General features: G+C 36.4%; 1 protein-coding gene across 2 annotated transcripts in view; it reads right to left on the bottom strand.

Moving 5' to 3' along the window:
* Positions 1 to 21,785, bottom strand: part of chp (leucine rich repeat containing G protein-coupled receptor chaoptin) — a 65,904-nt gene that overhangs the window by 19,487 nt on the left and 24,632 nt on the right. For both annotated transcript variants that reach the window (XM_074096101.1, XM_074096100.1), the window contains exon 2: positions 6,354 to 6,434. In XM_074096101.1, the coding sequence (XP_073952202.1) occupies positions 6,354 to 6,356 (3 nt within the window). In that variant the 5' untranslated portion in view covers positions 6,357 to 6,434. The remainder of the gene's footprint in view (positions 1 to 6,353; positions 6,435 to 21,785) is intronic.

The raw sequence follows: 21,785 nt of genomic DNA on the forward strand, positions 1-21,785 counted from the left end.
TCCACCGCTCCTACATTAACAATTTTCTTCTTTTAAATTTACCGCAGACGAGATAATTCCCGCATAAATTACATTTCATTAGTCAGTAAAACTACCTAGTGAATTCAATGGCCAAAATTTAAGTTAAACTGGTCGGAAGTTGATGTTTGCGTTAACTGGTAAATTCACCGCCTCACCGAATAATTCGATATTTGTTACATGGAATTTACGATTACACCCGTTAGCATTTCGGTCTAAAATAGAGTTTAATGGATCCCGTAAAAGTTTTCGTTGCGGCGGGAGCATTCGATGGGTCGGAGTGCAACGCGGTTGCAATATTTTTGGCATCACCCCCGGGATGTTTCGAAACATCTAAATTGTTGAATTTAGCTCCAATAGCGTTGCAAAGTATTTCCACGGGAATGTTTTTGACGTGAAACTTTGTAACGCCTGATTCAATAAATTATTTGCAACTTTATTCACTATCCGTATTGAATTTCATAAAATCGATCGTAACTAATTTAGATTGCGACTCCTTTATGATAAATTCAATTTTCCCATGTATTTTGTAACTTGAAAAATTTTAATTCCTGGAGATAACAATTTACACATACTTTTAAAATATGTTAATAAAAGTACCTAGCAGTTGTTGTCATTGGAATAGCTCGTATTAGGCAAAGCTCTGCGCACGAGGCGACACTAGCGCAACCCCATGATGACGTCAGTTCTTTTTATATTTTGTCGCCATGACAGATCATCATCATCATCATCATCATCATCGTCATTTCAGCCGGAAGACATCCACTGCTGAACAAAGGCCTCCCCCTTAGAACGCCACAATGAACGACAACTCGCCACCTGCATCCATCACTTCCCCGCAACTCAGACAGATTATGACCAAAGAAATATACCTATAGAAATCATGATATATATTTTATTAGTAACAAAATAACATGGTATTTTACGAGTACATCGATAGTAACGTTAGAGCTATATTTCCAAAAAAATAATTGAAATAAAAACTATTTATGGCATTTAAGATACTCAAAAAACTGTTTACGGTTTTATGCTAGTGGTGCACTCTGACGGCAGAAAATTGCAGTAATATTCCCTATTAGAATAGACTGACCAATACTGACCACAAAAAAATGAAAAATTTGGTTTATTTTCTTTAATAAACCTACATTATGGGAAATTTTAGCATTATTTATTTACTAGGAGTCAAAATTAATTCTCAGATTAGAAATTATTTAATTAGTTTTCGAGTTCTATCCACATTATTGGGAAGATATCGCTAATACAAAAACACTCCGATTGGATTTTCCTTCTGATAAATAACGTCACGGTGACAAAAGTCACTTTGAAGAGACAATGTCGGGGTTTTCCAACTTTTTGTTGTGGATCAATTACTTGTGTGATAGCGGTGTGACAAAAGACGGTCATAATAGCACCGCGACAATATCATATGGTGATATGAGTAACAGGCGTGACATAGTCACGTTGAAATAACAGTGTGCCAAAAAACGTTCATTACAGGACCGTGACGTGTCACAAATATCATGTTGTGACACGAGTAATCAATTACTTGTGTGATAGCGGTATGACAAAAGACGGTCATAATAGCACCGCGACAATATCATAATAATGGTGATATGAGTAACAGGCGTGACATAGTCACGTTGAAATAACAGTGTGCCAAAAAACGTTCATTACAGGACCGTGACGTGTCACAAATATCATGCAGTGACACGAGTAATCAATTACTTGTGTGATAGCGGTATGACAAAAGACGGTCATAATAGCACCGCGACAATATCATAATAATGGTGATATGAGTAACAGGCGTGACATAGTCACGTTGAAATAACAGTGTGCCAAAAAACGTTCATTACAGGACCATGACGTGTCACAAATATCATGCAGTGACACGAGTAACAGGCGTGACAAACTCACGGTGACTTTTCACTGTGACTTTTTTGAAACGGGAGCGTCAGTCATTGATATCAAAATGTAACGCTTTTCCCCATGTCTAGTTTTCCTGGTTCCCCTTTTGACTTCCCATCGTCGCTATAATATTTTACATTCTGACTCGACCGCTCCGTCTTTGGTTAAGGAAAACGTTTGCCGTATTACAACCTAGATATAATTATGCAATGTATACGTCGTGACGGTTGTTAGCTAACGTTATTTAGCAGAATCATTAGACGTTATTTTCTGAACCGGATCATTTATTATATTAACTACTTATCTGATTCATGGTCGAGGAAATATACGACAATATCTTATTCGTTTCATCTGACATTTGTGTATATATATGTATACAAGATTCAATTTACTTTAAGTATTTTCTATTTGTGACAGCTGGCCAAAGTAGGTATACAAACATTTTAATTTCGCCGTGTACCTTCCTACCAATAGGTATACGTCTAGGTGCAATATTGAAGCGGAATTTGAAAATGTTACCCCTGGTAGTGTGAAATTGTGGGTTAAAATTGTACGACATTTTTGGGAAACCGCAGAGAATGCTAGCTCAATTTAAACCCCGGTATTATTTAAGAACAAATTAAGAAACTGCACAGCAGTGTTTATTATTTTAGAGACTTAACTGTAATTAAATGAAAAACTAATTCAATTGTAAATGCGCATGGAACAAACTGTTAATTTTAAGCAAATTTATTTCATATTTTCTTCCAAAGTATATCGCTAGAAAACCAATACAGCATTCGTTCAAATTAAGCTAGAGCTATTATTATAATTAGAGCTATATGTAATAAGTTAGCATGGCAGGTCCAAGCGTTTTTCTTGGCAGCCAGCCTGATGAGTGACGTGTCCTTACATATTTTATTTTACACAAGTATTTACACTCTCTGGGCTATAGGAGCTGATGTCTTGCCAGCTTTTCTTGAATATGACTTTGTTGTGACCCAAAAAGTGGCATATCCTTTTACTTATTTACTAGACTTCATCCGAAGTCCTGTTCTATTCTACTAATAATATAAATTCTATGAATATCTATTCTAAAATTATAAACGCGAATGTGTTACCTGTTCACGCTTAAATCGCTAAAACTTTTTTTTTTATATCTGTTGTTATAGCGGCAATAGAATTACCTATGTATATACCTAGACAGACAGACATGACAATGTTGTGACTTTAATAGGGTGTAGAGACTTTATTTGTGTACAAAACCCTAAAATTAAAAATAATAATTAAACAAAATCAAAAAATCCGCTTGCAAAACATAACAATTAAAGTGAATATAACTCATATTATTTACTATATTAAAGTCATGATATAGTTTTTTGAGATCCTTAAGATGCTCTTGAGTTTGATACCCATATTAGCTGTATTCGAAAAAAAAATTGACCCCAAATATTTGATGTTATTTGATACAATTTTTTTAACGATATCTATCTAAGGACATTTGAATTATTGAGATAAATAAATCTAATGATACATTAATTGTCTAAATCCATCCAGCGGTTTGAGAGATATGCGATGAAAAAGAATATCACATACTTACAAGATACGCGCGAAAAACATTACTTACCTCTCCTTGCAGTCGGGTAAAAAGGATAATAATACAATACAATATTCTTTTCTTAAAAATGACCGTAAAAGTTGACATAATTTTTTACATAATCAGAAGGTGAAGTGCATAGTTTATGGTCAGCAAAAAATTAAAATGTTAACTTGTTAACTTCTTGCAGGCGCGCATGCTCGACAATTATAAATTAGCGCGCCTGCAAATCAGTCACAATTTTTTTTTTTAGTTAAAAAGGACATGGAAATGTTGGCACAAGTCGTATACAGCCCATTCTAATGGCCGGAATGAGATATTTTGTTGGAACTCCGGACTTTTTTTATGGGGTCTGAAACAGCTTGTGGTGTTTTCGGTGGAATAATACACCTGCAGTTTATTTTTAATTAAAAAAAGGCGGGAAAGCATAAGAAAAATATTGGAATAAAATTAAATGTTATATATTTTGAGAAAAGTTCATTCTATTTCAGAATTATTCACCATATTTGAGAAAAGCTTTACATTAGTCTCGGCTGGAATAGCAATTCCTGGCTTCGTATTAGTTAAAAGGACTCGCAAGCTCGTCCGTTTAGTACTCATACTCAGCCAGCAATTGGCTACTTCCAGGCCACGACAATAATCTACTATTAAGGCACACCAGGTGGTAGGACCTTGTGCAAGGTCCGCCCGGATTGCTACCACCATCTTGCTCGCTAATCCTGCCGTGAAGCAGCAGTGCTTGCACTGTTGTGTTTCGGCGTGGAGAGTAAGACAGCTGGTGAAATTACTGGAACGTGAGGTATCCCATCTTAGGCCTCTAGGTTGGCAACGCGTCTGCAATACCCCTGGTGTTGCTGATGTTCATGGGCGGTGGTGATCTCTTACCATCAGAAGACCCACTCTCTCGTTTGCCATCCAGTCCAATAAAAAAAAACACGATAAATTAATACAATAAAATTACATAACAGTAATGTTTTACTGATGGAAACAGTTCAGAAACAATAACACCCCTCATCTTATTTAGTTGTGCGTGAAACCCTAACAAGATTAGTAAGGTTCGGTAACCAGATTGTCAATGACAATACCAAACAATTATAAAGTAACATTAAATTGGAATTAAACGGCACATACTCGTACTCCGGGTTCCGTGAACGTCAAGGATTCGTTTACGCCGGAACAATTCTCATTACCAGCAACATATTACTCGACATCACTCTGATTGCGTATTCAGCGTGTTTCATTTGTTTCTGATGAGTAATTGTTGCGTGTAATTATTTGGTTACGTTAATAAATACAGTGTGTTACCGGCAGCCAGGCTTTTTTAAGGGAGGTTAAAGTAACGCACTATTTTTGTAACTTAACCATGACATTAATTTAATTAAAAAACTAAAATTAAGACTTTGTTAATTTTCTAGTAAATGACAGCCAACAAATACTTGAATTAATACTTACTTGTCAATTTAGTTGGCTGTACATTGCTGGCAATGTTGTTAGAAAATTAACAAAGTCTGAATTTTAGTTTTTTGATTAAACTAATGTTACGAAAATACGTTACTTTAACCTACCTTAAAAAAGGCCTGGCTGCCGGTAACACACTGTATACTCGTATGTATAGTACGTTCGTGTTCTTTTTTTTCTAATTTATGTAATTTTGACTGTGTGTGTTTGCAGTAACAAATAAACGTTTTATCTATCTATCTACCTTCATAGGTTTTGCATAGTCCGCCTATTGCTTACTTTGGAAAATCTCTATATACCTGTGTTTGCTGTACTGTTTTCTATTTGTTGGTGTTCAATAAAGAGTTATTATATTGTATTGTATTGTATAGGTATGTGTACTACGGCTAAATCCTTACAAATATCTTAAATGTGAAAGTATGTCTGTTCGTCACCGCTTCACGCTTAAACCGCTGAACAGCTTGAAATGAAATTTGGTATGAAGATAGTTTGGGACTCTAGGAAGGACATAGCATAGTTTTATCCCGAAAAATGGCATAGTTCACGTGAAAGAGTGATAAACCAATTCATCGTAGACGGCGTCGCGGGCAACGGCTAGTGGTAGATAAATAAAGTATAAAGCTAAAGTACTTTCTCTGACCTAACCCGAAGCACAACATAACAAAAACGTCTCTTAAGAAAACGTTTGTATGTAAATTTATATCTAAATTTAAATCTCTCGGTTCAAGTTGTAACCTCGTAATAGAGCCATAAAACTTGTAAAGAACTAGCTTTTTCATCTGCCAAGAACAAGGTGCCCAGCAGTGGGACGTATATAGACTGACATGATGAAGATAAACCTTTTAATTTAATGTCTTTTACAGTACCTACCTAGTAATTTACACAAAGCAGGCGTGACATCATGGAAACTTCCAATGAAAAATCTTTACAGTGGGATTATTTTCAATCAGACCTGCAGGAAAATCCCACTTTTATAATAGAAAAAAGGCGTGGCTAGCAAGTGGCAGTTTCCCTTGCAAATGTACTCCTGTCTGTACAATTCGTGTCTGTACTCCTGTCCAGTGGTAGAGTAGGTAGGGTATGGCACGCAGCACGGAATGCTGAGGACCTGGGTTCGATTTCCCAGCGCTGGTCTCTTTTTCTGGTTTTTCTGTGCATTCATGTCTCAGTTTGTATTTTCGATAAGATGTTTCGTTTATGTAGTGGAGTTGTTGAACCAAATCCTTTGAAGTTATCCGCATAAAACACATTGTAAGGACGTCACAAAATAAAAATAAAAACTTAGCGTAAACATGAATCATAACCTCATCCGACTCATTCATAACTAGAAGCAATAAATAATTGAAATACGAATATCAGCAGTAATTCTTTCAACATGAACATGAATAGCACTCACCATGATTCCAGATGTAAGTGCACTTCTCCATAAACCGCTACATTCGGGTCAATGCGTCCAACTATTACCGGCCAGCACGCACTGTGAACAAAACACGCATTATTAGAAAAAAAAAAACGGTAGTGCTTTGGGCTTTGATTCTATTCGATGATCAGATTGTCTAAAGCGAGGGCGCTCTCGATTGTATTCACCAACTCTTCCTACGCTCATTCTAGACCATGTGACAAAAAGGAGCAGTGAAAATGATCATGATTCCTATGCCTACAACATTAGGCAATATGGCCTCACATATACATATTATATTTAACCAGTGTTTTCCGTGGTTTTCTAGTTTTTCTTCCACAGTAGAATAAACATTAATACATTTATTACCTAATGTAGAACAATACTGGTACATAAAAACTTTTTATTTAACAATAAAAGTAGGTTTAAAAACAGGGACTAAGTATAAAATTAACAAGAACAATACTTGTGCGATTTGAATTTAAAATCCATTTTCTAAAACAGACAAAAATATACCTATGAACATAGTTTATTTCAGAAAACGATCAAAAATGACTAAAAGAAAATACGAGTTCTTAAGTTCATTAAATTAGCCACTCACTGACTTAAAAGTAGAATAACAAATTCCAAATAACAAAGCTTAGCAAATTTCCTTCGAATGGTTAGACAGGCTATTGATAAAAAAAATCACCGAAATTAAACGTGTATTCAGCCAGGTACGGAAGGGATGACATAAATGTCATTACGGCGTTATTTTTCCGGCTCCCTTTGAGCAGGGTAAAATGGACTGCGGTGCACCGTCCATATAAAAGCTTATGGGTAATTCTTGGTTCCTTGAATGACATGGCAAACTTATATCGTAATTTGGAACCGGGTTAGAACAATATCTGACGTTATGTGTTTTCATTTACTCAAGCTGGAGCAAGTTCAAATCTGGTCGCATAGGTAGGTACTTTGAAGTTAGAAATACGAACTTTGTGTTTTACTGGCCCGCTCAGCACAAAAGTGAGAGGTTGCAACAGTGAGTAGGAAACAATCTTTGAATGTCGAACTTGGGAGTTGGTAGACCTTTCTCTACATTGTGGTTTTCTCTTGCACTTATTTTTTTATTTGTTAATGACCATGGGCGCAGAACCTTTCAGCCAAACTTAGAACAAAGACCGTTAAATGTGACCAGGGTGATGATGAATGAATTTTCCGTACATTCTTTCGTTAGAATAATTTGAATTCAGAAGAATTCAAATCATTCTTCTTCTTTATGAAATTAGTTTCGTTTGCGCCTGTCTCAGTGACGGTTGAAGAACGGAAACCCGGGATTGTTTTCTTTTGAGTTCATTAGTACAAGAATGCTTAGCGTTTTGGCGGGTACAGTTTAATTGTCGTCCTGAATTTGAGTTTTCTTATATTTGTATTGTGAATGCCAACACTTCAGATGAAATGAAACCGGCAAGTTTGAAGACAGTAAACATAATCCATTTCCGTTTTTGCATTACATTTATATTTTACAAGGTTTTATTTATCACCTCGTATCATACCGGGTGTGGCCTGTAATATGAGCAAATAATTAAAACATAGATCATATTCCTCAAACAAACTTAACAATATTAGTTCAGCGACTTTTAAAAATAATTAGTTTTTTAATTTTTATTACACTTTTAAGTTTATTCGAAGAAGTAATGTAAAGCAAAATGATTGATGTCTGTAGCGTGACAGGCAACGTCAGTTGGGTTCTAGGATGGCGTACATTGATAGCAGTATTTAATTTGTATGAAAAAAGGAAAATTCAAAGACTCCATTATTTTTAAATGTCGCTGAAGTAAAGCTCGTATTAAGTACAGGCCACACCCGGTATAATATCTTTATTTCCTTCAAAACTTGCAGGTTAATTTTAGTCTACTTTCAGTGGTCGGACTGACTTGAAATTTGGCATACATTACGTAGGTTACTTGAATATAGATAAAATAAATAAATAAATATTATAGGACACTTGACACCCATTGTACCTAGTCCCAAACTAAGCAAAGCTTGTACTATGGATACTAGGCAACGGATAAACATACTTATATAGATAAATACATACTTAGATGCGACATATTAAACATCCAGGACCCGAGAACAAATATTCGTATTATTCATACAAATATCTGCCCCGGCCGGGAATTGAACCTCGCCTATGTAAGTACAGTCAATAAAAAGGTTAGATGGCAAAAGGCTTATATCTTTTAGATTTTTTTATTAGATTTTCTTTTTAAGAAAAACGTATTCAATTTATTATTATAACACTGTCATAATAGGTAACTCTACAATTAAGTGCATTCTATTTTTTACGGTACCTAAATGGAGTCAAAATTTCATAGTTATCATCAGGGTTACCGAATTTACTAACTAATATATAAGTAGTATTACTTGCTCCTGCTTACCCGCAGCCTTCTTTTTACCTTGAAACACCCTTTAACATACTTTAACCTAAAACGGCGCTACAAAATCTTTAAGTGCTACTAATGGTGCGTTAGTCAGTAAAAGCTATTTAAAATAGACTTAGTAAGTAATTCTGCAGTCACCCCAGGCAAATTTTATTAACATTACAGCCTTGTAGTGTTTAATATCAATAACTCGTTGCTTGTCGCCTTATGTAGTACTATATAGCTTACCCCGACACAGTCCTAAAAAGGTCAGCAATTTAATCATCAACCCGACGTGCGTGTATTTCACAAAGCGTCCATATACAGCCAAAAAACAGGGTTATTCCATTCCGAGTTCTCATTTTGGCGTACTCCATTTTTGCTGAAGCTCACTTTTCAGAAGGATTTGAATTGAAAATGCAGCTGGACTGCTGGCTAAAAAGACTAACAGTTCCTAAGTGCACTTTATCAAAGATGGCCGCTCCCTGTAGTAGAGGGTAAATCTGATCGATCTTCATTAGGTCCTTTTTTTCGGACGGACGTTGCTGTTAATTTCTAATGGCTTTTACGGCTTACCGGAGAGAAGGCGAGTTGCCAGACGAGAAGTTCAAGCAAATGATCAGGGGCCTTTAATGGCTAACGCATTTGGAATTACGATAGTTTTCAACACTTCTTTCTGTCACTCGGCATAAGACGAAGGTAGAAAGAGAGAGAATGTTGAATGCGATCGCGAACGTCAGCGCGTTAGATAATACAGTTTTAGGTCCTATAGGTTACTTCGTTAGGGCAAGGATAAAACTTTCTGAGTCTTTAGTGCAAGTTTGTAATCGAAATCATGTTTTCAAGGCGTATCATAGGCCGCGGCGCGATGGTTTTTAGGGTTCCGGAGCCAAAATGGCAAAAAAGGAACCCTTATAGTTTCGCCCTGTCTGTCTGTCTGTCTGTCCGTCCGCGGCTTTGCTCAGGGACTATCAATGCTAGAAAGCTGTAATTTTGCACGGATATATAGGTAAACTCCAACAAAATGGTACAATTAAAAATAAAATATTTTTTTTAAGGGTACCTCTCATATACGTAAAGCGGGGGTGATTTTTTTTTCTCATCCAACCCTATAGTATGGGGTATTGTTGGATAGGTCTTTTAAAACAATTAGGGGTTTGCTAAGACGATTTTTCGATTTAGTGATTTGTTTGCGAAATATTCAACTTTAAAGTGCAAATTTTCATTAAAATCGAGCGTCCCCTCTAAAATCTAAAGCAGTGGGTGGAAAAATTTGAAAAAATTCAGGATTGTAGTAAGTATATCAAACTTTCAACGAAAACTATAACGGCTAAGTTTGTTTGAGAATTATTAGTAGTTTATGAGTAAAATACGAAATCCTTAGAAATGTAATAGTAATGGCTTTTTTTTACCTTGCTTACGCACATGCGTTAATCCCTTGCATTATACCTATATAAAAATCAGTGTTATGAAGTGTACATACGCCGAGGTTGCCGCTAAGCTGTAGCGTATCGACCAACTTAACGTAATTAAACGCGACTAGCGAAGCCTATCGCGGCTTCGACTAAATCCGGATTAGTTCGTCGCAGACCGGAAATTAGGTCGATTCCTGCCTGCAGACTTCATTTTAGGACGTTATGACTAGTCCTTGCAACTACTAGAAACATGAAACCTAACTTAAATTTATCCTCACAGATTATTTTTTGCGTACGATTCCGCTTGGGAAGAATTCGCTTATCGCTATCTAGCAAGAACTATGCAATTTTCAGGGATGAAAACCATTTTATGTGCTTCTCAGAGGGCTAAATGTAAAGAGATATTACAGAGAGACAGATAGTTACTTTTGCAATTATAATATCAGTGGGGATGGATAATATTTATGTTTAACAAACGAATAAATTTTGAAACAATCGTCAAAAAATACAACAAATTGAGCATGCTTGAAGCGTAAGTGCAAAACACGCCTTATTTTGAATTAAAAGCTGGCCGATAAAACAATTTTATGAAAAAGTTTCAAATTGCTATTCGAACACCATACAACATTCAATTGTTTAATGAGTTTGAATTTGATTTTTATTCTGGAACCCTGTTACGAATCGGCACTTTGCCTCTAGGCGTTTTAAAGTAGGGCAAAGGCAGAGTACCCGCAGACATCCGAGGGACGCCCCATAAAAGAGGGTTGTCTTTTATGATAGCTCTGAAACCTAAATCCAATACAGATTCAGATGTTGGCGACGGTTTGGAGGTAGTTTTTGTAATGTTATTCCAAACGTAGGTATTTTATGATGCGTCTGCCGCGAAGGCATAAAGTGGAAATCCTAATTTGAAGACACAGTCAAATTTAAGAGGTGAAGCGATGAATATATTACAAGGGTGTGTGTAAATTCTATGTCTGTGTTGTGATATAAATTTGCTTTATTTCTGATGATAATGTGCATGTTCCTAGTTCCCAATTCACACTGGGCCCTACAGCCTAAACCCTCTCCTTCTGAACGTAACCAGGAAGTAGGACTTATAGTAGTGTAGGTGGTGATTTGCTTGATAAAAACTTAAAAAAATAAAATCAGAGTAAATACCTAGTAGTAAATTACAAAGGTTACTAAACACCACAGTGAAGTTTTTTTTGAAATTTGATTCAAAATTAAGTCGCGCCTTTGGCGCGATACACTTTAACCATCGATAAATGTATGGAAACATTTGAAATGACAGCAAAAAATCTTAAAAAGTTGAAAAACCTCCGACTTTGTCACTTCAAAGTTCAATATCTCAAAAACGGCTTAACCGATTTTGATACAACATGTCTAAGTACAATCGCAATCAAAAAACCTTCTTTCGCATAAAAAAAACCTAATTCAAATCGGTCCACCCGTTTAAGAGCTACGGTGCCACAGACAGACAGACAGACACACAAACACACAGATACACAGACACACATAGCGATTTTACGTAACAACTTAATATGAAAGATAGTCGGTAGATCGAGGTTACCTCCTGACTTCCAGTACCCTTAGTGTAAGTTTTCGTTTACAAAATACGTCTCGATCGCGTTCGCGTTAAAATCTCAATTTGTATGGAAACACGAACATCGCAAACGTTCCGCTAGAGGCGCTGTTCATGTTTCCATATAAATTGAGATTTTAACGCGAACACTCGAGACGTATTTTGTAACCGAAAACTTACACTAAGGGTACAGGTTTAGTAATCCACCAACTCATTAAGTAGTATTTTACGACAAAACTATGTGAGGATCGTTAAGTCGTGGCGAGTTGCGAGGCTACGAAAATGTCGGTCGTGATTACGACTTGCCGTGCGCATTGGCTATCGATCTACTCAAACTGCCAATATAGCACCATTAAAACAAATCCCATGGAAATGTAGAAAAAGAAAAATTTTTTTTTTCAAAATACCAGTCTCGGGTCAACATACAATTTTATACTTATTGGCTTTGGGATCCTGGCTCCTGACGACCGGATGGCTAAGTGGTTAGAGAACCTGTCTATGAAGCTTGAGGTCCTGGGTTCGAATCCCGGCCGGGGCAGATATTTGTGTGAATAACACGAATGTCTGTTCTCGGGTCTTGGATGTTTAATATGTATTTAAGTATGTATTTATCTATATAAGTATGTTTATCCGTTGCCTAGTATCCATAGTACAAGCTTTGCTTAGTTTGGGACTAGGTCAATTGGTGTCAAGTGTCCCATGATATTTATTATTATTATTATAGAACACATAGACTCCTGACACGACTGAAAACCAAAGTGCCAGCAGCTACCTCTCTCAAAGAACTAGCAAGCTATTTAAGAGAGTACCTAGTTTAAAATGTTTTTAAAATAAACATGAAGTTTTCTTTCAGTAAAATTTCTATCTAAAATATTTAAGATACCTACTTTCTCTCTACGTGGTATGGCCGTGGGACGCTCTATAATGAATTTAAAAGGAAAATTATCACAGGCAGATGGATGGATGGATGGATGTTTACATGTGACTGCTATCAATGTACGCCATCCTAGAATTCAACTGGCGTCGCCTGTCACCCTACAAACATCAAGCTTTTTGCTTTACATTGCTTTTTCGAAAAAACTTAAAAGTGTAATAAAAATTAAAAAAATATATTTATTTTTAAAGTCGCTGAACTAATGTTGTTCAGATTGAGGAGTATGATCTACGTTTTTATTATTTGCTCATATTACAGGCCACACTCGGTATGAGATAGCTTGGGATAGCGCTATACAAATTCTACCCGGACGGAGTCGCAGGTAACGGCTAGTGGGAATATTTTTTAACCTGATTGATCTGATGGTTTAGGATAAGCATAGAACTACTCGTGATAAAAGTATAGTTAATATTAAGCTCAATTTAGACCTGCAAGAAAAATCATACAATTTGCATTAAATACATTGCGATTTGAAAATGCTCAATCGAGCACCGCACAATGTAATGTTATTTGCAAAAAAAATCTTGCAAGTAAACTGAGCTTTAAGCGCAACGGGAAATTGGAAGTGTTCATATAAATAAGCTTGACATCGTAGGTACTATAATATTTAAGTCCATATTTTACTTAATTGCGAAAATTTGTCGGTGTGGTTTTTACTCTTTCACGCTAAAACGATTGGACGGATTTAGGTTCCTACATAAATTTTGTGTGTAGTTAGCTAGACATTGGAAATACTTACACAGACACAGGCACAGGCTATTTTTTATTTACTAGCTAACCTAACCACTGAAAACCTGCGAAGCAATTTTATGGTGTATGTTAAGTTCCCGATCCGTATTGGGCCAGTGAGGGAACTACAGCCCGCGCCCTCTCATTCTGAGAGGAGGCCTGTGCCCAGCAGTGGCATGTATAGGCTGGGACGATGATGATGTTATACTAAAAAGGGAAGTTAAGTTCAACTTCAGAAGTAAAATAGAGTATTTCGAATATTTACAAGTAGTTGACCCATGCGCGGACGCCAGCAAGTAATTTTGCTATTTAGTAACTAAACAACTATGACAAATGCATTTGGAATGATAATTGCTCACGGAATGTGCCCAGGCGCAGGCTCATAAATAAATATGTTGCGAAATATCCCACGAAGCCGAAGATTACGGAAAACGCAAACCGGTTTCGTGTTTTCCAACACGTAAACTTATATCTATTCTAACTTGATCCTTGAATATCTTCAGATGTCAGATCAACGTCTGCTATCGTATTTCGAGACTTTGCCGTCACAGGGGTTATTTTGTTAGGTATATAATACGACACTGGCTTAAAAGCCTCTTTACATACATTTACGCATACGAAATGGTTACAACCGCTATACGTCTTAATACACTTTACAAAATTACATAGTGTTAAATGAGCCCAGAGAGATATTATATCACAGTAAAATGGTTGAAGATGTTAATATAGCTTTGTCCCTAAAGATATAGTTATGTACCATAAAATAGTTAAATGAATATAATTTTACCATTACAGTCAATTCTGTGAAAATTGAGAGCATAGGTATTTTTCTTAATTTATACGATTAGAGGGATATTATAAAAGTAGGTATCACAATTTTGAAAAACAGAACAGATATAATTATGATTAGGAATGTACAAACGGGTACACATTAAAAAGAAGATGTCAAATACCGTGAATGAGAAATTCTTCGAAAGCTCTTTTTATCCTAATCAAAACTATTTACGTAAATAAAAGAATAATGGAGGGGAGGTCTCAAGGCGTTGACAAGAACTTTCCTCTGAGGCATCACTAATCTGTGCCCGAGTCCCTCTTCTTGGGAGCGTATAATTTGTAATCCTTGAGTATCAAATAATATGTAGATTTTGATAGAGCTTTCTGAGATATTGGACAGTCGAACACAAAAACAATATCGTATTAGACTGGAATCCGTTTTACTTTATTCTGGTCTCTAGTTTGATTTTCCGATGGTTAGGAAAAATAACGACAAATTTGATTTCTGATTTGCGCAAGAGGAAATTATCACAACACAAAAATAGTTAAAAAAAATAGTTGGTTGAATGGGCGGCGGTGCTTGCTTTCCATCAGATGACCCCCTGCTGGTTTTCCCCTATAACATAAAAAACCAATAAGGCACTAAATAAACTGCAATAAAAATATTATACAGGGTGTTCGGCACATGGACCGTTAATTTTTTTGGGATATTGTGAGCACGAGCGCGAGCGGAGCGGTGGCGCGCAGTGCGCGTGTTGCGGCAGCTCCCGAGCGAGTCGCGTTGCTCCAAAGAAGAAGGGCTACGAATTAGCCCAAAACATGTCCAGCTAAGTTCGATTTAAGACGTGAGTTATCCGGTACAATATTATTTAATAACAGGTACACTGTTTTTTTACGCAAAAAAAAACCATGACAAGATGTGTTACAGCGTTAGACTTTAGTTTGATTACGTCCAAGGTTTCAGCGTTTACATAGAATACTACACACTACTGAGAGACTTATTTTTCAACCCAACCATTCGTAACCCTCTTCGTTGTAACGAACCCAATTGGGATGGGGTCGTTACTCAATGAAATTGCACTTCTAAGCGTAATCATAACAAGAAATAATATCCGACCTCATAAACGGGTTACTAAGCGAAACATTAATCCATGAGGCTTTTTAGGATGAATGTTTAGTCAGTCATATTTTTACAACGATAAGCAGCGACAAAATTGACTAAATAAGAGTTTTATGATAGGCAAAATATCGCTAGATGGCGTTAATATCGGGAGGTCTGTTTGACGATACAGCTTGCGATTTACTTATTTACAGACTGACCAACTTATCTATGAATTGAAAAAGCTTTTATAAAGCTTTTTTTTCACATAAAGTGCAGCATTGTTTGCTCTAATTCACAGATAAATTGGTCAGCCTGTAGCTATACAGTGTGTTACCAGCAGCCAGGCTTCTTTAAGGGAGGTTAAAGTAACGTATTTCTGTAAGTTAACCATGACAGTAATTTATAATATATTTTTCACACCTCTCCTTCAGAAAAGTAACTTTTCCTCCCTGACGAGAGGGAGCAAAGTGCAACTTTTCTGTTCAAGGCTTTTCTATGTGTTTTATTGCAAATGCCATTTTTCGAAGTTGATAATTGTAAAGCCACGCCATTTTCTATGCTTGTTGTTTTTTAATAATATTCAGATATATTTTTTTCAAGTGTCTTAATGCTCGGTGTGAAAAGTTGTATGAGCCACTCGGGAGCAAAATTATTTTTATCTTGGGCGTTAACACTTGAATCCCTCATTACGCTCAGGATTCTACTTTAGAATCCTTCGCTACATTCTGGATTCAATTGTAGAATCCCTCGCTACATTCTGGATTCAATGTACGCCCTCGCCGTAAATACACCATTTTGCTCCCTTGTACTTGTCAATTTACTTTGCTCTACATTGCTGGCAATTATAATTTTGTAGAAAATTAAAAAAAGCCTTTAAAAGAGCCTAGCTGCCGGTAACACACTGTATAAACTAATCTCAAATGTGACACATCTATTTTGAATATAATTTCTGAAGCTATATTAAAGAACAGATTTCTTAGCTTCAAAGTTGCTTGCAAATTAGAACAGTCGTCATTATAAGTATCGGAGCTGTCTAGGTACTCGTAAACATCTGAACACGACCTTATTGTCAAACGCATAAAGTATGTGTTCGGATGATTTGATTACCTACAGATTGGTTGTTTATGATATGGTGACTGTATAGCCTGATGCATGCCAGGAGATTGTCAATTGCTTAGACCTTGCAAACTGTGTTGGTAGTATCTAACAGGTATTTAGGTATAATTAGATACATAATTAGATATACATTGCGGTATAGAGAGGAATGCAGCTAGTATAATGGAAACCTTTGCCACGATGCATGGCGGATCTTTAGGTTAGTTTATTGTGTGATTTATAGCTGTTGGTTTTCCAAAAATAAATAAATAAATTAGTGACATACATTTATATTATGACTATAATTCCTATGGCACCCACAAAAAAACAGTGTATTTCTTTAACATCTTAATTTATAATCAAAATAACTGACTGACAGACCTCTCAGCGCCTTTTACAAACTCTAAACCCCAGTTTAGACGTCTGCAAGAAAAATCGTGCAAGTTGCATTATTACATTGCGGGCGCTCGATTAACGACAATAAACTCGTTGGTAATGCAACTTGCATGATTTTAGTCATAAATATGTCGAAATCTCAACCGCTGGGCGTAGAGTCACAAAATTAGGCACTGTTGTTTTCAATGCATCGTCAATGAAAACAAACAACGATATACTTTTTAGAATTCCAATTAGAATTCAGTGAAAATCTCGGAATTTAGATTCAACTACCGGATTCAACGTACAGTCACCAGCATTAATATCTGCCACAGCGCAGCGTGCAAAAATATCTGACACGTTCTTCCGACCCTAGAAATATCGTATCAGATATTTATGCACGCTTATTGTGTCACTATTGTATTGTCACAAACTAAAAACCTAAAATTGCTAAAAGTGGCTCCGAAGCGGAAACGTTTCGTGTGCTCTGCCTACCCCATTTGGGAATACAGGCGTGATGTTTGTGTATGTGTTGTGTCAGATATTGGTGCTGATGACTCTACTTTTTAGGAACGCGTGCAGAATGAATATAACGTATACTGAAGAGCGCTGGTCTCTTTTTCTGGTTTTTCTGTGCATCCATGTCTCAGTATGTATTTTCGATTTGAAGAGCTCTGGCTATCTGCCGGCAAGTAAAGCTTATCCTCATTCCCATGGTCTTGTCCTCCATTTTGCAACACGTCTTCGTAGCCTTAATGACATCAGACTGTAAATACGCCCTTCGCCGCACGGTTAACTTCAGGGTTTCATTTAAACAGATTAGTTACAATTTACACAGGCTTTCAGTCCTCTGATTAAGCACATGTCCTATTTAGCGTGTTGGTTTAAGGTTCAAGTGTAAGTTTGGTAACCCGAAAAAGGTTGGATTCGTTTTTGAGGATCACTCGTAGATATTGTCATAAGTGATATACTTCGTTGAGTTTCTTGCCAGATTCTTCTCAATAGAGGTTTCTCCCAACCTGCGTGTTAAAGCCTAAATTTACTAAAGATATTTTGACTTAGACTTCACTTTAACTTTGATAATTATGTTACTTGCATGTTACCTACATTGAAGCATAACCGTATAAAAAAAACAATCAAATCGAATGAGGTAGCTATAAGTCCCTACCTAATTTTTAATCAGCATCCAGTTATCAGATACTTACTCTATGGGCTTTTATTAATTTGTTGCAGGTTAAAACCGTATAGATATTAATTTGATTCGGCTTAATGTAATACTTAACCAAAGTTAAAGATGCATGTTTAATTTTCTATTGCCGGTTTTTCCTTCGATTGAAATAATAAATGGCTGAATTATTAGTTGTCAGCCTTCGCTAGTAAAATATAGATTTTCATTCGACTACTGCACACCAAAGGAAGCTACGGAACAGCGGCTAAACAATACCTATACTTGGTTTGGATAGAGGTATTTAACTAAATGTAAACAAAACAACGTCAATTGGTGTCTTAAAATTGAAATTCCCCCATTACGAGTAAACTGTCTAAACATTTACATGTGTGTATTGAAATACACTAGTCTAGTTTGAATTACAATGATAGATAAGTAAAACGTAAATCCTTGAATGTAGGTACCAAGTCAATCAAGTCATCAAGTCAATTCATGTGCGGAATTACATTAGAAATTTACCACGAGCTTTGCGGTGAAGGAAAACATCGTGAGGAAACCTGCACAAACCTGCGAAGCAATTCAATGGTGCGTGTGAAGTTCCCAATCCGCACCGGGCCCGCGTGGGAACTATGGCCCAAGCCCTCTTGTTCTGAGAAGAGGCCTGTGCCCAGCAGTGGGACGTATATAGGCTGGGATGGAGGTACCAAGTTAGTTAAATACCTATCCAAACCAAGTATAGTGCCTTTTTTTAACCACCACGTTGACGGAATCATCGATAGTATTGATGAAGTTATATTCTCAAAAACATAACCCTCCTTCTGGCAGTCGGTAAAAAGCTAATTAAATTGACTAACAAATATATTTACCGACGAGAGTACCCCGCTGCCGGTCTTGTATTTACTACAAGAATCGTCTAGACAATGCGGCTCCGAGTAGTGTCACATGGTTTGTTTTAGGTCGATGACCTAAATACTTTAACATTAGCATAACATAGTATAGTTGCTTGACATTAGGGAAAATAAATATACAGTCTGGAAAAACAATTTAACGAAAGAGACATTGATTTGATCGTTAAACTAATTACGCACCAGTTTACAAATAAAAGGGAACTTGCATTAAGTACATTTTTAAAGGCTGTGTGGTGAATAGTACGTTCTATATTTGAATTTAAAGACGATGATTGCAAACTCAAAGTATAATATAAGGACGAAATGAAGTCAAAAATATCTGTACATCTTTATACCCCTATAAATAAGGCCTACATATTGAACACTATTGCTGTACAGGTATAGCCCTCGACTGTACTCTAGAACTGTTCATAAATTTTGAGAATCTCACTTATTCTTAGAATACCTATCTGAGATATTTTCAGCGCCCATTAAATAGTTTCTATCTACTGTCAATTTTCTGAAGCTTAAGCAAAGAACACCGAGGAAGAGCGGCAATTACTCAAGCGTTTTAATGGAAGCTAATTTCCCTAGTTCACTGCGTTTAGGTGTCATTTATTCATTAAATCATTCCAAAATGCTGCACGAAAACAATCTCAGACACCGAGTAATAAGAACGCCAAAATAATAACATCCAAAAGAGTTCCTCTAATGACTTAACGAGAAAGATAACAATGATTTATGCGTAGGTAATTAAGAGAGCGCAGTTTGACGCAGACTTTAACGACGTACATTTAACACTTTGCGACGTTTGTTAGACGGGAGCTGTCGATACTTGTTTGTACGCCTGGATGAGGTCGTGGGCGATGCTGGTCTGAATAACTTTGCTGGAGAACTGACAAGTGGCAATCTGGCAATGTAGAATGTTTCAATCGACAACAAGTTTATTCAGGCTTCGGAGCAAATGCCAGTCTTGCAGGTAGCCTAACAATACTGTAAAGTAAGGAACTGAAACATTAATTTACTTTGCTCACCCGCGACCTTATGATAGCTGCGTGTATACATCTATCACCACCACCAAACCACCACCACACTATGGGTACAGGCTGACAGTGTGGAGGTGGAGGAACTGCATGAACACGCATTCTTGCATAAATTCATAAGGTCGCTGGTGAGCCAAGTAGGTAATTATTTCAATTCATTGATATGAACCTGGGCAAAAAGAAACGCCTGATCCAACAAATTATGTAAAGTAAAGTTTCAATTGACTGATTGACTTAATCAATGCTCAGCTCAAATTCTTTATAAAATGCTGGAACTAGGTATAAAGGCTTCCATTATGACTTAAACAAGAAATAATGAAATTTGCGTATTTCTCTCTGGATAAAACGCTCCATAATGGGGATGAAAATAAAGGATTAAGCCATGTTTCCAAAGAGATCATCCGTACATCATATTTTATTAACTTCACGGAAAATTTGGCAAATAGATGAGTTTAAACCGCACCAGTAGCTTTTACTCCACTGATCCGTATTATCATTCGGCCGCTGTACCCATCGCCGATTCCGCCCAAAACAACAGGGCGGATCCCTTAATCATAGTCCTAAATAAGCCACATTTCACAGAGTAGCTTGTCCCAGACAGGATTACCTAATATAACGATTTAACCTTTACCTCCCTGCCATGACCGTAACTTTTACGACCCCTCTAAATTGGCCTTAATTCGAATGGAAGCCGTTAAATAGAGTCGTTATATCGATGTGGTCTTTTTGTTCATATATCGACCCTCAAAATTCATCCTGGCATTGCTACGGAGGCAATAATGAAAGCAGGAAATTAAGTGCCTATATGTGCGGAACGGTGAGATTTAGAAACAGAAAATGTATTAACTAATAGTGGTTTTGTATTGGTCACAATGTTTGCTTTATTTAAATTTAATTAAATCCCTTAACAATAAACGGGCCTACGCCTACGTCATAACATTTAAATATCGTATAAGTTTTAAATACAATTCTCACTGTCCTTTGTATTGTCGGTAAGATTGCCTTATACTATTATGTGCAAAACTAAAATGCATAATATAATGAAATTGGTAAGCTCAACAACGATGTCACTTTGGGCACTTTCCATAAACAAGGTCACGTTTTTTACATCAGTATATTAGGAAATTGAACCAAAGTTGACGGGAACGTGTCAATATAAATAAATAGTTTAAAAATAATACTGGACGTAATACACAAATAGTCATTTGATATAACATAATTTTCGGTGAAACTATGATTATACATACTTTTATCTACACCCATATAATAAACCCTCCATTATGATCGGTAATCTGCAGATTGATTTAGGTTTGGTTATTTTTATTTTATAACAATACTGTGAAGGTAACAATTTTGAAGAAAATAGCATTATCAAATGATCATTATGTATTATTCTTTTTAAACTTTATGTATTCTGATGTGTCATACTTCCTAGCGGTGACATGGTATCGTATGGAATTCAAACTCACATCAAAAAATGTACGAAAAATGTACTAAATTGGACGATAATTAAAAAAAGTGTACTACTCGTAGTCACGAGAAAACAATGATCAATATCTGTCACCGCCAGGAAGGATACTTTCTGTACCCAAGTTGACGCTACAGCCATATCCATTTTATTTCCTATAGTCAACGCCACTTCACTATTATCAAAGGCATTGCATATATAAGCAGCGTTGCACACAAATCTATTTACCAGTCACACGAGTAGCACTGCATCCTTTAGATGTGGATAATGACTGGGTGCAGCCTATGCGAGTACGTTTAGTACAATGTCCATTATTATGCGTTGCGTTTGTTGAGCCATTCAACCTGAACTGCGTTTGTGTACCTTGTTTGAAAATAGAAATATCTCTCGAGCTAAAAGTCCGAAGCCAGGGCTTCAAAACGATATAATTAGGGTTTTCACAGAGGTGAAAT

Source organism: Choristoneura fumiferana, chromosome 13, assembly GCF_025370935.1.
Source record: "Choristoneura fumiferana chromosome 13, NRCan_CFum_1, whole genome shotgun sequence".
Classification (NCBI taxonomy): domain Eukaryota; kingdom Metazoa; phylum Arthropoda; class Insecta; order Lepidoptera; family Tortricidae; genus Choristoneura; species Choristoneura fumiferana.